This window comes from Mytilus californianus, unplaced genomic scaffold (assembly GCF_021869535.1).
Source record: "Mytilus californianus isolate M0D057914Y unplaced genomic scaffold, xbMytCali1.0.p SCAF_1, whole genome shotgun sequence".
In the NCBI taxonomy this organism is placed as follows: Eukaryota; Metazoa; Mollusca; class Bivalvia; order Mytilida; family Mytilidae; genus Mytilus; species Mytilus californianus.
Window position 1 is genome coordinate 1830099 of NW_026262581.1, and position 13891 is coordinate 1843989.

General features: G+C 30.4%; 1 protein-coding gene and 1 long non-coding RNA gene across 9 annotated transcripts in view; both read left to right on the forward strand.

The window, feature by feature from the left end:
- LOC127730555 (uncharacterized) overlaps positions 1-13891 on the forward strand; it is a 90548-nt gene that overhangs the window by 63248 nt on the left and 13409 nt on the right. For 6 of the 8 annotated variants that reach the window (XM_052239032.1, XM_052239245.1, XM_052239401.1 and 3 more), the window contains 3 exons: positions 1376-1428; positions 7694-7729; positions 11583-11635. In XM_052239032.1, coding sequence (XP_052094992.1) covers positions 1376-1428; positions 7694-7729; positions 11583-11635 — 142 coding nt within the window. Of the gene's footprint in view, positions 1-1375; positions 1429-5196; positions 5465-7693; positions 7730-11582; positions 11636-13891 lie in introns of those variants that run through there. The other 2 variants (XM_052239109.1, XM_052239539.1) reach the window with 2 other exon arrangements.
- On the forward strand, positions 12516-13601 carry LOC127734623 (uncharacterized). The gene is made up of 2 exons (XR_007997683.1): positions 12516-12985; positions 13133-13601. It is a non-coding gene; the product is annotated as an uncharacterized LOC127734623 (long non-coding RNA).

Below are 13891 nucleotides of genomic sequence, written 5' to 3' on the forward strand. Positions count from 1 at the left end.
ACCGGCATGGGCATTAACTAACTACTTGAAAGCTTAATATTTCATAAGGTAGAATATCTGGATGCTTCATACTTTGTATATAGATGCCTTATGTTATGAAATTTCTGTCAGTTCATTGTCCTTGACCTCATTTTCATGGTTCAGTGACTTCTTGAAAAAAATGTTAAGATTTCTTGTAATCTTAATTTCTCTCTTATTATGAGTAATAGGATAACTATATTTAGAATGTGTACCTTGCAAGGTCCAAATGCCTGTCAGACAGTTTTCACTTGGCCTCGACCTCATTTCATGGATCAGTGAACAAGGTTAAGTTTTCGTGGTCAATCCAATCTCAGATTCTATAAGCAATAGGTCTACTATATTTGGTGTATGGAATGATTGTAAGGTGTACATATCCAACTGGCAGGTGTCATAACCTTGACCTTCATTTTCAGGGTTCTGTGATGCTTTATACAAATAGTTAACGCCGCTGCCGCCGAATATTAATACCTATGTCTCGCATACTGCGACTTTCATCACAGGCCAGACAAAATTTATTAAAGATAAGTTTTTTGTGTTTTGGTCTGTTTTTCTAATACTGTATGTTATAGGTCAGATATGTTTGGTGTATTGAAATATTTTACAAAGTACGTGTCAGTCTGGCAGGTTTTATTTGACCTTGACTTCATTTATAAGGTTCAATGCTTAATGTTAAGTTTTTGCGTTTGGTCTGTTTTTCTTAAACTATAAGCAATAGGTCAACTATATTTGGTGTATAATATGATTGTAAGGTGTATATGTCTGTCTGCCAGTTATCATCTGACCTCATTTTCATGGTTTATTGGTCAATGTTAAGTTTTTATGGTTTGGTCTGTTTCTTGTATACTATAAGCTTAGTTTAGTTTAAACAGTATTTTATTCAAATGACCATGACCTTATTTTCTTTGGTCGTGTTAAGTTTATGTGATACTTGTAGTAAAACTTTATATTTAGGACTATCAACATAAAATCAATGGTCAGTAAAGCAGGTGAGACATTTCAGCGTGTGCTCTGTTGTTAAATATACATTTGACTTTTGAACATATGATCCAGATAGTCAAAGAGGAGGGTTGTACTCTCATAAAACTGGTTTAATCCCACTATATGGTTTGCCTGTACCAAGTCAGGCTAACTAGACTATATGTTGTGTGTTAATTTGATAAGAAAAAAGGACTAGAGAGAAGAATTTTCAGAAACTTGTGGATTTATATAAAATATATAATAGAAAAGAAAGGATATGGGGTATATAGATGGTATTACTTATGTTTATACAGTAGTCATGTAGTACTGTCCAAAACAGGTCAAGCACTATACCTGTAAAGATTAATTTATATCATTAGAAACTTTACAATTACAGTTACTGGTGAAGAAAGAAGACCACAGACAGCTTTTGCAAGATTTAAAGCTGAGGTAATGATTACAATAATGTTTACATACAGTTATAAAAATACTTTTTATGTCCCCGACCACTTTGTGGTCTGAGCAATATAATTTTACCCTTATGCGTCATTCTGTCATAAACAGTTATACAGACATTCTTTCTAAATGTCTTGACATATTGAGCTGATTTTTAGTATGTGAGTCTACTATGATGAGTGACAGATTGAGCCTACGTTTGGTTCCGTTCAGCTGAATTTTGCCAAAATTACAGGCTTTGGACTTTGAAAACTTTGTGAAAATAACAGTTATACAGACTTCTCTTCTGAACACCTTTACATATGGAGCTGATTTTTAGTATTTGAATAAACTATGATGAGTTACAGATCCAGTTTATGTTTGGTTCTGCTCCACTGATTTTAGCCAAAACTACAGGCTTTGGACTTTAAAAAAAACGAAAAAACGTGAAATTAACAGTTATACAGACTTTTTTTCTAAATGCCTACACATGTATTGAGCAGATTTTTAGTATGTGAGTCTACTATGATGAGTTACAGATCGAGATCATGTTTGGTTTAGATTGGCTGATTTTGGCCAAAATTACGGGCTGTGAACTTTGAAAATTTCTTGAAAATAACAGTTATACAGACTTTTTTCTAAACACCTTCACATATCGAACTGATTATTGTCGAGTCTGCTACTTCTGTCACAGAAAGCTCTACATAGGGATAGTGATGCAGCGGCAGCGTTAACTAACTTCTTAAAAGCTTAATGTTTCAGAAGGTAGAAGACCTGGATGCTTCATACTTTGTATATAGATGCCTTATGTTATGAAGTTCATGTCTGTCATATGTCCTTTGTCCCTGACCTCATGTTCATGGTTCAGTGACTACTTGAAAAAAGTTATGATTTTTTGTAATGTTAATTTCTCTCTTATTATGAGTAAGAGGATAACTATATTTAGTATGTTTGCTTACCTTGCACGGTCCTCATGCCTGTCAGACAGTTTTCACTTGACCTCAACCTCATTTCATGGATCAGTGAACAAGGTTAAGTTTTCATGGTCAAGTCCATATCTCAGGTACTATATTTGGTGTATGGAATGATTGTAAGGTGTACATGTCCAAGTGGCAGGTGTCATCTCACCTTGACCTCATTTTAATGGTTCAGTGGTTAAAGTTAAGTTTTTGTGTTTTGGTCTGTTTTTCTAATACTATATGCTATAGGTCAGATATATTTGGTGTATGGAAATATTTTATGATGAACATGTCAGTCTGGCAGGTTTTATTTGACCTTGACCTCATATTCATGTTTCATTGCTCAATGTTAAGTTTTTGTGTTTTGGTCTGTTTTTCTTAAACTATAAGCAATAGGTCAACTATATTTGGTGTAAGGAATGTTTGTAAGGTTTATATGTCTGTCTGACAGGTATCATATGACCTTGACCTCATTTTCATGGTTCCTTGGTCAGTGTTAAGTTTTTCCGGGTTAAGTTTGTTTCTTAAATACTATATTTGATACGTCAACTATATTTGATCCATGGGATGATTGTAAAGTTTAGATGTCTGTCTGGCAGGGTTCATCTGACCTTGACCTCATATTCATGGTTCATTGGTCAATATAAAGTTTTCATGCTTTGGTCTGTTTCTTGTATACTATTAAAGCAATAGGTCGACTATATTCAATGTATGGAATGATTGTAAGGTGTACATGTATTTCTGGCTTGGTTTATCTGACCTTCACCTTTTTTTCTTGGATCATGTTAAGTTAATGTGATACTTGTAGTAAAACTTTAAAATCAATAGTAGTAAAGCAGGCGAGACACTTAGTGTGTGCACTCTTGTTAGTATGTGAGTCTACTATTATGAGTTCCAGATCGAGTTTACATTTGTTTCTACTCCACTGATTTGTGCCAAAATTATGGGCTTTGGACTCTGAAAATAACAGTTATACAGACTTTCATTGTCAAATTTCCACTCCTTAATATGGCTTCAAGCTTTTCTTGCAAGAGGGCCATTCGTGTTGTTCTGACACATCTAGGTAACAAAGAGTTATAAAGACAGAATATATGATCACTGATTTTTATATTAAGAAATTTGTTGATTTGGTAATTTTCTGCAGTTAGGTTCTACCCATGGGTAGTCAAGGTTATTAAACACCTAATTAGTAATAGCAGTAAGTCAGCAATGTGCATTTTGATTTCCTTTATTCAAACAATATGTTAATGTTTAGAGAAAGTAAGGCCAAATTATTTTAGGTGGATTTTCAGTTTGTCAAACATCTTGAAGAAGTTATATAACAAATCTCCATTTTTAGATGTTGACAGTGATTTCTGTATCTGCTTTCAAATAGTGCCAGTTTTTTTATGAATTCTAACTTCCTTTTAGTTAGTCATATGCCATTCAAAATATATTGTCTGCTTCTCGTAAAATTTTTATATTGGTGTAGGTAAATGACTTCAATTTTCAAAATTTTTGGCCAGTTTGCATTAGGTGAAAAAGTGGGTTATAGTATGTTGATGTCAGCACTGGCCATTTGAGTCTTTGATCCATTTTTCAGAGAAAACATTTAGTTTTTTTTTAGTTCTAAATGAAACTGGAGTCAGTTTCACAAAAATAATTACAACCAAGATTGATCGTAAGTATACTGAACTGTTCATGACTTATGATCAATCTTAGTCGTAAGTTTTTTTGTGAAACCCACTCCAGATTCTTAATTTTTCATAACAGCTGTGTTTCTTTATAAAAATTTATGACATTTTTTGCTTTGTTATGAATGATGGGTCACAAGTCTTTCCTGAATTAAGATATACTTATCTGTATAAAAAACTTAAAATCTGATAAAGAAAAAAAGAATGATGTTACACTAAAAAGATTCATTAATTAGAATAGAACACAACCATTTTAAATTTGTGTAAAGAATCTTTTGCTAATTGTCAAAATCTTTACTTATAGTTTTTGTCAGAAACAACACAAATATACAGAAATGTGTTAAATGAGTAGAATTTTGAGTTACATTTGGGAGAAAGCTAATAATTCAATGATTAAAACATTTGGAAACTGTCCAATTGAAGAAGCAGAAATTGAAACAAGTTATATATGACATGATAAGATATATATTTATGGATTTGAAAGGGGCCAATGCCAAATATTTTGACTTTTTATTTAAAATCCAGTTTTATGCTTTTTTATGCTCTCTGCAAAAGCTAAGGAGAAATTGTTCCCAGAATATGTGCATATAAAACAAGATATCTGATTAAAGATAAAGCTTAGGATTTTTTTATGTAAAGCAGATACTACATCAATATTTGTATTATATATCTGTGAATACATTACTAATTATTAATTTATCTATTCAAAATTCATGTGTATGACCTCCGTCAACAGTGAATTAATCTTATTATTAAGGTTAAAGGTTGTTTGTAGTAAAGTACTTGTGATATCAACATACAGATTTATCTCTTGTTATATCTTGTTGCCTACCACATAGCCATCAATATAATAAGAATTTAATTTTTACACAAAAATGGAAAGTCACTGAAATATGTTTGATGATGTCTGTTTTAAGAGTTACAGGTCTAGAAAAAAAACTTAATACAACGGATATTTATTTTTTTAAAGTTTTAAGTGAAGGTATGACCTGTATATGATTTACACAAATATACAAATGTGTCACATCCATATTGATTTATCAGTAAAAAATGGTTTCCAAATAAAGTCGTGTATTTTGTTTTTTTATCATTTATATAATAGAAATGAAATTGGCTATATTTGATATTTTTTATTTTTATTTATAATTTAGACTTATACATACACAACAGGTGACAATGGTGAAAGTCTCTTATACTTACAAACCACTAAATATTACTAGTAACAGATCTTACTAAGGATTCTGTAATTAGCTTGAATTCATCAGTATATTGTTTCAAACTATATCTCTTGTTTACTTCAGAATTCTGATTTGAAAAAAAAACTATATTAATTATTTTTTCTTTATTTAAGATATGATATCCTTTATATCAAATCCAATTGATGATTTTATTTATGTTGGATTAATAAGATGCAGAACTAACAATTTTAATAACATTTGCCATTTATAAATTGTTGGGGTGTACTTATGTATACCTACCCAATGTTGCAGTTACAGCTCAATTTCATCAACAGATGTTAATTTTATTGTTTAAATTGAATATTAAAATTTCTTAGAATTAATATATGTTTAATAAGGGGAAATGGCATTCTTAAAAGGATAAAATTGCAGGATTGTGTACTAGTAGGTTGGTGCATTCAAAAATAATTATGTCTTATCTCACTTGACTATTATGTTCAGTTTTCCGTATTTGCTTGTTAATAAATTAAAAGGTCAGCTGAAATTGTCCATGAATTGAATTCAAAATGACATCATTCTTTTTAATTTTCTTATTTCTGCTTAATGATTTCTTAACGTAAGAACCTTAACCAATATGAGATAAAAACAACGCTTGTGTTAAAGTTTTATATATATTAAGTTTACCAAGTTTGCAAAATTTAATCCACATAAATTTGTATCATAAATTTTTTAAGAAATTTGATTAAAAATGTACATCTAGTAAAAGAATTTTATAGGAAGGTCTGTAAAGCAATATATCAAAAAATAAAAAAAATGACCATGGAATGATTATTAAGATTTACATATAGATTTAAACTTTATCATACATCACAAAAATAACGTCAGATAAAATACTGTGTGCCTTTTAAATGTTGTTAAAGTATGATAATTATTAGGTAGAAGTCCTTGGGGCATAAACAAAGTAGGACCTTTAAGTGATAAAACACATATTTTTACTGTATAATTAATATGGGATAATCCATAAAGCTCTGCAGGAGACACTTTTCATTTTATTCAACTATTAGATATTGACTAGGAGTTTTAAATAGTGACAGAGTTTCAATTAATTAAGTTGTACTTTTGGATTTCTAAATATTTCATCTGATGTATAGTTCAAGATTTGTTTCTTTGTCATTTTTCTTCTCTTTAATTAATTTTTATTCATATACTTTTTTTCATAACTTATTTGAATTCTTGAATGAAGAAACCTTCAGTTCATATATATATTTTCTATAGCTTAATTCATTGAATAACCATTGCTCTCACTTTCCTTTATACTTATAAAGTACAACACATACAAACAAATGTATGAGATACATTCATCAATGATTTAAATACATTTGAAATGGGTACTGGTTTTATTAAGAATATTCTATATAATAAAGAAATAAGATGATCTCAAGTAAAGGCAAGATTAGAATATAAAGCTGTGTAACTATATGATGAAAAAAGGAGATTTGTGAAGATTTACTAGGGAAGAAAAATTTGTACAGAAATTTAAAATTAAGCTAAAACTTGAATGTCTTTTTGGTTCATTTATTTGCTTATATCATTAAATACCTGTGGGGCATTATTCAAAATTTACAGTGTCAACACTTAAATGTGTTTAAATGTCTTTATATATTCTCCAATTAAGCTTTCATTTTAGTTATTTTTGTAAAGATTTGTAAAGGTCAGTTTTTGAGACTTGTTTATACAAAATTTCTATACCCTTCTCTCACACAGGTACCAGAATACTTTATTGTGATGTTTAAACATTTTCCATTTCATATTCTATGTTTAATTTATGTTTTTGATGTATTCAAAATGCACAAAGTTTTTGAATACTTAATGCATAATAGCTTTTCAGAAGTTTAACTTTGTATTAACTTGATATGTCACAAATATAAAAATTGCAAATTTGAGGTCAAAATTTGATTGCACTGTTTCATTGGAAAGTGAAGATCTTTCTAAGTGATTTTAAAATGTTAAGGAAATATAATTGAGTTGATTGTTTACAAATGTTTGCAGGAGACAAACACTGGGTTTGGACAATACATCTTAGAACCTGATATTGATCATCATAAATTTTTATTGTATGATTATAATGACGCTGTTGATTTTTCATCTCCGATAAAAATTAAAATTACAGCATAGATATCGACGATTTAAATTAAATTTTGATGTTATTGGTTCACATAAACTATTCCTTTATAGATTATAGATGAAAACATCATGAAACCAGTGTTTGGGAATGTTTGAAAAGGAATAATTCATGTGTTCTAGAACTATGGCACAAATGTGTATATATTTGTGACTTTTCACATTGAAATAAAATAATATTGGAATTGTTCATTTAAAACAGAGGTTGAAAGAATTTTTATAGAATTATTGATTATTGTAAACAGAGAATTGCTATATAAAAATGTCTGAATGTGATCTCTCACTACAGTTGGAGATTTTATTAGAAATCCCTGAAAACTTAGAGGTAAGTGATTGGGTACAGTGTTCTCAGATGATTACAGTCACATAGCTTGTCATAAGGCCATTGCTATTTAAATTTTGTGGATTTTTTTTAATATAAAGACAAGGTCTTAAAGAGTTAGATAAAGAAGTTGTGACTTTATATGGTTTTCATATTAATGGTCTGTCTGTCTGTTACAACAGTAACTCACAAATGGCCTACACTTTACTTCTAATTGTCCATGGCTCTGGGACATAGTAATAGTATTTTTTGTCAGGATTGCATAAAAACCATGGGAAACTGTTTGAAAAAAGCTTTCATATTTCAAATGTTAGGATTATTTGTCATAATTTCTCTTGACCATACTATATTGTCATTTTGTTTTGACAGTATTAACAGACATTATGGGCATTTCACCATTTTTTTTTACAATTGTAACATAATGACACTGAGTGAAAGCAGCTGATTTGAGACTGACCGATAGTTTTCATAATTGAAAGAATTGTTGTCTTGATATGTACTTGACCATAATGTAGCAGCATTTTGATCTGACAATTTTTATAGAAGTTATGGGACTTTGACCATTTTTTTAATATCATACTTATAGCAATGGCATAGCAATTTGGTTGTTTAAAAGCTTGACTTTTTGTTTATCACTGTGTTTAAAGGCTTATTGAATTTTTGGGCCGATAATTTTATTGTTCCCATACTTAGTATATAAATAAGGAGATGTGGTATGATTAACAATGAGACTACTACACACCAGAGTTCAAATGACAAAGATATAAGTAGTAAGGATTTTTTTTCATTTACTAATATGTTCCTATATGTTTAAGCTTTTGTGCAGTGACTGAATCAGTGCCCACCCGTCCTTGCTCCAAAGCCAAAACTTTGGGTCCAGTTGGTTAAATAATCTGTAGGCCTATTTGCTACCTTTGTTTCCATTAAGATTTCACTGTAATGATCTGAGAACATTAATTAATGTGTTTTAAGAACACCATTGTACCAATATTGGTGTTGATTGGTTTTTGAGGCTGCATATACATAAACTGCTGAGTGACATGTCATTGTATGTTGGTTAAGTCATTGTCTGCTAAGCATGTAATGATAACACGTCTGTCATTCAATTAACCAATACAAGTCATGATTTTTGAAGTGAATAAATGGAAGACCATCCAAATATACTGTGAATATCATGGATGTGAAAGATTTAAAAGTAGTTTTTAATTAAAACTATGAATGAAATGTTTATATTAAATATTATATAAATATGAGAAAGTGTAGGCTTCAATTAATTTCAAGGGCTGTATTGATCCTGTTGTAAGACATTTGATCAAGATGAAATTACAGAAAAATACATCAACTAGACAGCAACCCAAAGACACGTATTAAACAGGATAGTAATAAAAAGAGCAGTTTGGAATACATCAATGAGACAGCATCCCAACAACACAAAACAGAAATCAGAAAATGAACTAAATGAGAAAAAGAGAATTGGTCTCAATGAGACAGCGTCCCAATCACACAAAACAGGAGATTGACAAAAGGGAATGTGGGGTTTACATCAATTCGACATCTATCCAACAATGTAAAACAGAAATCAGGAAATGAAAAGTTGAATGTGTAAGGAATAGGTAAATGAGACACCAACAAATTGACACATTTTTAACAGGAGATTAATCAGATTATGTTTGAATTACATCAGTGAGACAGTAACCCAACAATGCCAAACAAAAATCATAAATTGAACACAAGGAGATGAAGGGGATATATTATTGAGACAGGAACCCAATGAGACTAGATATAGGTCCATGAGTAAGCAAGTTCAACATTACTGAGAAATATAAAAGAAGTTCTAGTAACAAAAATAACATTCATTTGAAGGGAAATATTTGTATTCATTTATTCCTGTTTTAGTAAAATATAAGTTTTAATTTATATGTTCCTAAATGGAGCAATTACATTTTGATAATAAAGGCTGATCTTATTTTTACTCACATATCAAAATTTTATTACCAAATTTTGACTTTTTATTGGTTAGTTATTTGACGGATGTGTATCAGGCTGATTATAAAAAATGATACAAGCTATGTATATTTAACATGCAGTGTTGTTTAGGGGTGAATTGTACTTCATTATAGATCACAAAAACTGAAAGCGCAGTTCATTTACACAGTTATCTCCCATTAAATATTTGCTCATTATGGGCACTTTGAAAAATAGGAATTTACAGTATTTTTTGTCATTCATAAAAGTCATCTTAAGATGAAGCAAATTTGATAACAAAAAAATATATTCATTAAGAAAATGAAATTCTTGAAGAGTTATTATGAATTTATCCCAAAATTTACACATTTCTCTTTTCTTAACAAAACAAATTGGCACCTTAACATGAGGTTTTTGGTTTTAAACCTAATGGGAGACTACTCTGATTTCTGACCATACTCGGTAAAATTGTATATATACACACAAGTAAGAGGTCGGGTGATAGGCACAGTCTGCATAGCTTTGGAAATTAGTGTCAGCATGGCAAAGGTAATTGTATAATAATAAAAATGCTTATTGCCCATAAATGTATAGTACCCCTTGCATTAATTTGGTTTGATGATTATTTATGCTTGTTGTATTAATGTGTATTTGGATGCATTTCATGATGATCTTAAAATATTATAATGTAGTCCTGTTGACTAAATCCCAGAAATTCTAAAATAATGGCAAGTTTAAAAGGCCATCATATTGTAGTCCTAATGGTATGAGGTATTAAAACATTGTATCTCCTAAAAGTCTTATAAACAAGATAGTCCAAAAGGTCTGAAATGTTATACATGCATAAATGTAGTCTAAAATATAATGCTGTTGTAGCAATTTTATGAGTTTGTAATTGTTAATGTTTAAAATGGTATGCAATTATAGTTCTATAAAGAACAAAAGTTTTGAAAATATCCATATTTACATTGAATGAAATTCTATTATATCTTATTTGTTGTCAGAATAGTTAAAAGCACACAACTGTTTAAAGTTTACTTTAATTAATTTTTCAGTTCAATATTGCCACACAGTCAATTGACTAGAAGTTCATTTTACATCAGCTATATATGGAGTTTTAACTTGAAACTTTAAATATTTACAGTTCTAAAGTTATTCAATTTCCTTTCCAATTATTAAACTTTTAAAACAGCATCAATTGTTTATATTGATTTTTATGTTACCAAGTAACCTACACCAAGTAGTGATAAAATTATTTTGAATTATCTCCCCTGAAGTTAAGTATTAGTTATTCCCAATTCTTAAGCATAGTTATCGCTCTTATTATCTAAATTTGCCATAGACACATTCATAAGTTATAATAATTCAAAAAGTATTTGTTTGGCCTAGTTAATTTAGAATTAAATTGTTGTAATTAAAAAATGAATTTTATGTAATTTTATTTAACTTGAACCCTTGATTGCATGATACCTACGATTGCCTGCTTGAAGAATAAAAACATCATGCTGTTTATTACTTGAAATATATATTTTTAGAGTTGCATCCATTAACATTTTTTTGTAAGAAAGAAAACTTAGCATGACACAGTTAGAACTATAGCATGTCAGAATCAATTTTTAAATTTACAATACTATGAAGTCTTGGAAATAAATGAAAACTGGAAAAAAAAATCTTTTTAATATCATCCATACTGTCATATTCTCCAACTGGTAGACACAAATGAATTACTTTTGATCCCACAGAGTGATTTTGTTTTTAGAATTGCTAAGAACTAAGATACAATTAAGCGGTCTCTCAGAACATTATATGAATACTTCAAGTTCATTGCAAGAGTTATCACCCATTTGTTATCATATTCATGCCCTGTTCAATATTTAATATTCAATTGCAGGAGCTACAGACTGCATTTGATAAAGCCATGGACAAGTTTCAGAAGATACCTGGGTATGGTTAATTGTACAGAATTATGTGTTAAGTCATAAATGTGTTTTTGATACTTTGTGCCATCATGAAGCTACTGTAAATTCAGAAATTATTGCGAGGTTTTTATTTATGCTGAACATAGGTCTGTATGCAGATTTTTTCGTAATCGCAATGATTAAACTGGCATTTTTGTCCATTCTTGGAAAATCACAATAATAAATACACACAATAATTTCTGAATTTACTGTATTAGATTTGATTGCCTATAGCTAGCTTAAAAGTTTGAAGACTTTCACAAGACTTTAAAACAAAAATTCAATAGAGTCTGAAGACATTTGGTCCAGATAGAATGCTGATAAGTAATTAGTCTACCAATGTCTCTATTAACCCCTTCAACTTAGCTATAAATTATTAGTTAGATACACATATTCTCTTGGATTTTGTTGAAATATATATTGGTACTAATTTTGAAGTTTATTTTCAGTTGAATGTTATGGTTCAAAGTAAAGATTGACTTAATTAAATCAAAAGCTTTCAATTTAATGCTACTTTAAAAATGTGTTTTATGTTGTCTGAACAACATTTTATTATGTGCACTGGCAAGTAGGCCTGAAAGTGAAACAAAAGCCATAGCAACACATAGGAGTGACTTCTGTTTTCTTACATCATCATCATTGTCCACATCACACTTGGTTTATTCACAACTCATTAAAAACAGCTTAATTGAATTGAACCAAACTTGCACCTATTCTTTTACAGGTCATGAAGATTTTTTTTATTTCCCCTACCAGAACATTTACTAACTCCTTGACACTTGTATAACAGAATTAAATGGCACAGATCCTTCTACAGGACATGAAATTATGCACCTGTTATTCAAATCTTTGATATGAGTGTTTTTTTATTGTCGAGCCTGCGACTTTTGTCGCAGAAAGCTCGACATAGGGATAGCGATCCGGCGGCGGCGTTAGCTAACTTCTTAAAAGCTTTATATTTTAGAAGATGAAAGACCTGGATGCTTCATACTTTGTATATGGATGCCTCATGTTACGAAGTTTCCGTCAGTCACATGTCCAATGTCCTTGACCTCATTTTCATGGTTCAGTGACTACTTGAAAAAAAAGTTCAGATTTTTTGTAATGTTAAATTCTCTCTTATTATAAGTAATAGGATAACTATATTTGGTATGTGCGTACCTTGCAAGGTCCTCATGCCCGTCAGACAGTTTTCACTTGACCTCGACCTCATTTCATGGATCAGTGAACAAGGTTAAGTTTTCGTGGTCAAGTCCATATCTCAGATACTATAAGCAATAGGTCTAGTATATTTGGTGTATGGAAGGACTGTAAGGTGTACATGTCCAACTGGCAGGTGTCATCTGACTTTGACCTCATTTTCATGGTTCAGTGGTTATAGTTAAGTTTTTGTGTTTTGGTCTGTTTTTCTTATACTGTATGCAATAGGTCTACTATATTTGGTGTATGGAATGATTGTAAGGTGTACATGTCTAGCTGGCAGGTGTCATCTGACCTTGACCTCATTTTCATGGTTCAGTGGTCAAAGTTAAGTTTTTGAGTTTGGTCTTTTTTTCTAATACTATATGCAATAGTTCAACTATATTTGGTGTATGGAAATATTTTATGATCTATATGTCAGTCACGCAGGTTTTATTTGACCTTGACCTCATTTTCAAGGTTCATTGCTCAGTGTTAAGTTTTTGTGTTTTCGTCTGTTTTTCTTAAACTATAAGCAATAGGTCAACTATATTTGTTGTATGGAAGAATTGTTAGCTGTACATGCCTGCCTAGCATGGTTCATCTGACCTTGACCTCATTTTCATGGTTCATTGGTCAATGTTTAGTTTACTTGGTTAATGTTAAGTTTATGTGACAGTTGTAATAAAGCTTTATATTTAGGACTATCAACAAAAAATCAATGATTAGTAAAGAAGGCGAGACATTTCAGCGTGTGCACTCTTGTATTTCAATAGTGGCATACCAAAACATGGACTCGGCCTTTTCTGCTTATAATTGTTGATGGCAGGTAACAAATATCTTCTGCTGAAGACCTACACATTTTTGTTTTAATGATTTGAAAACACAACACTCTTATGTCCTGACCTGTATCTAAATTAGCACAGGTACTTAAACTGGCCTTGTATTTATACTAGATTAAAATTCTTTCACAAAATAAAATGTGTTATACTTTGGTGCTAAAGCATTAGATTTTTGGTCTATCCTGCAACATTTATGTCACGAAAGCAAGGCATAGCGATTC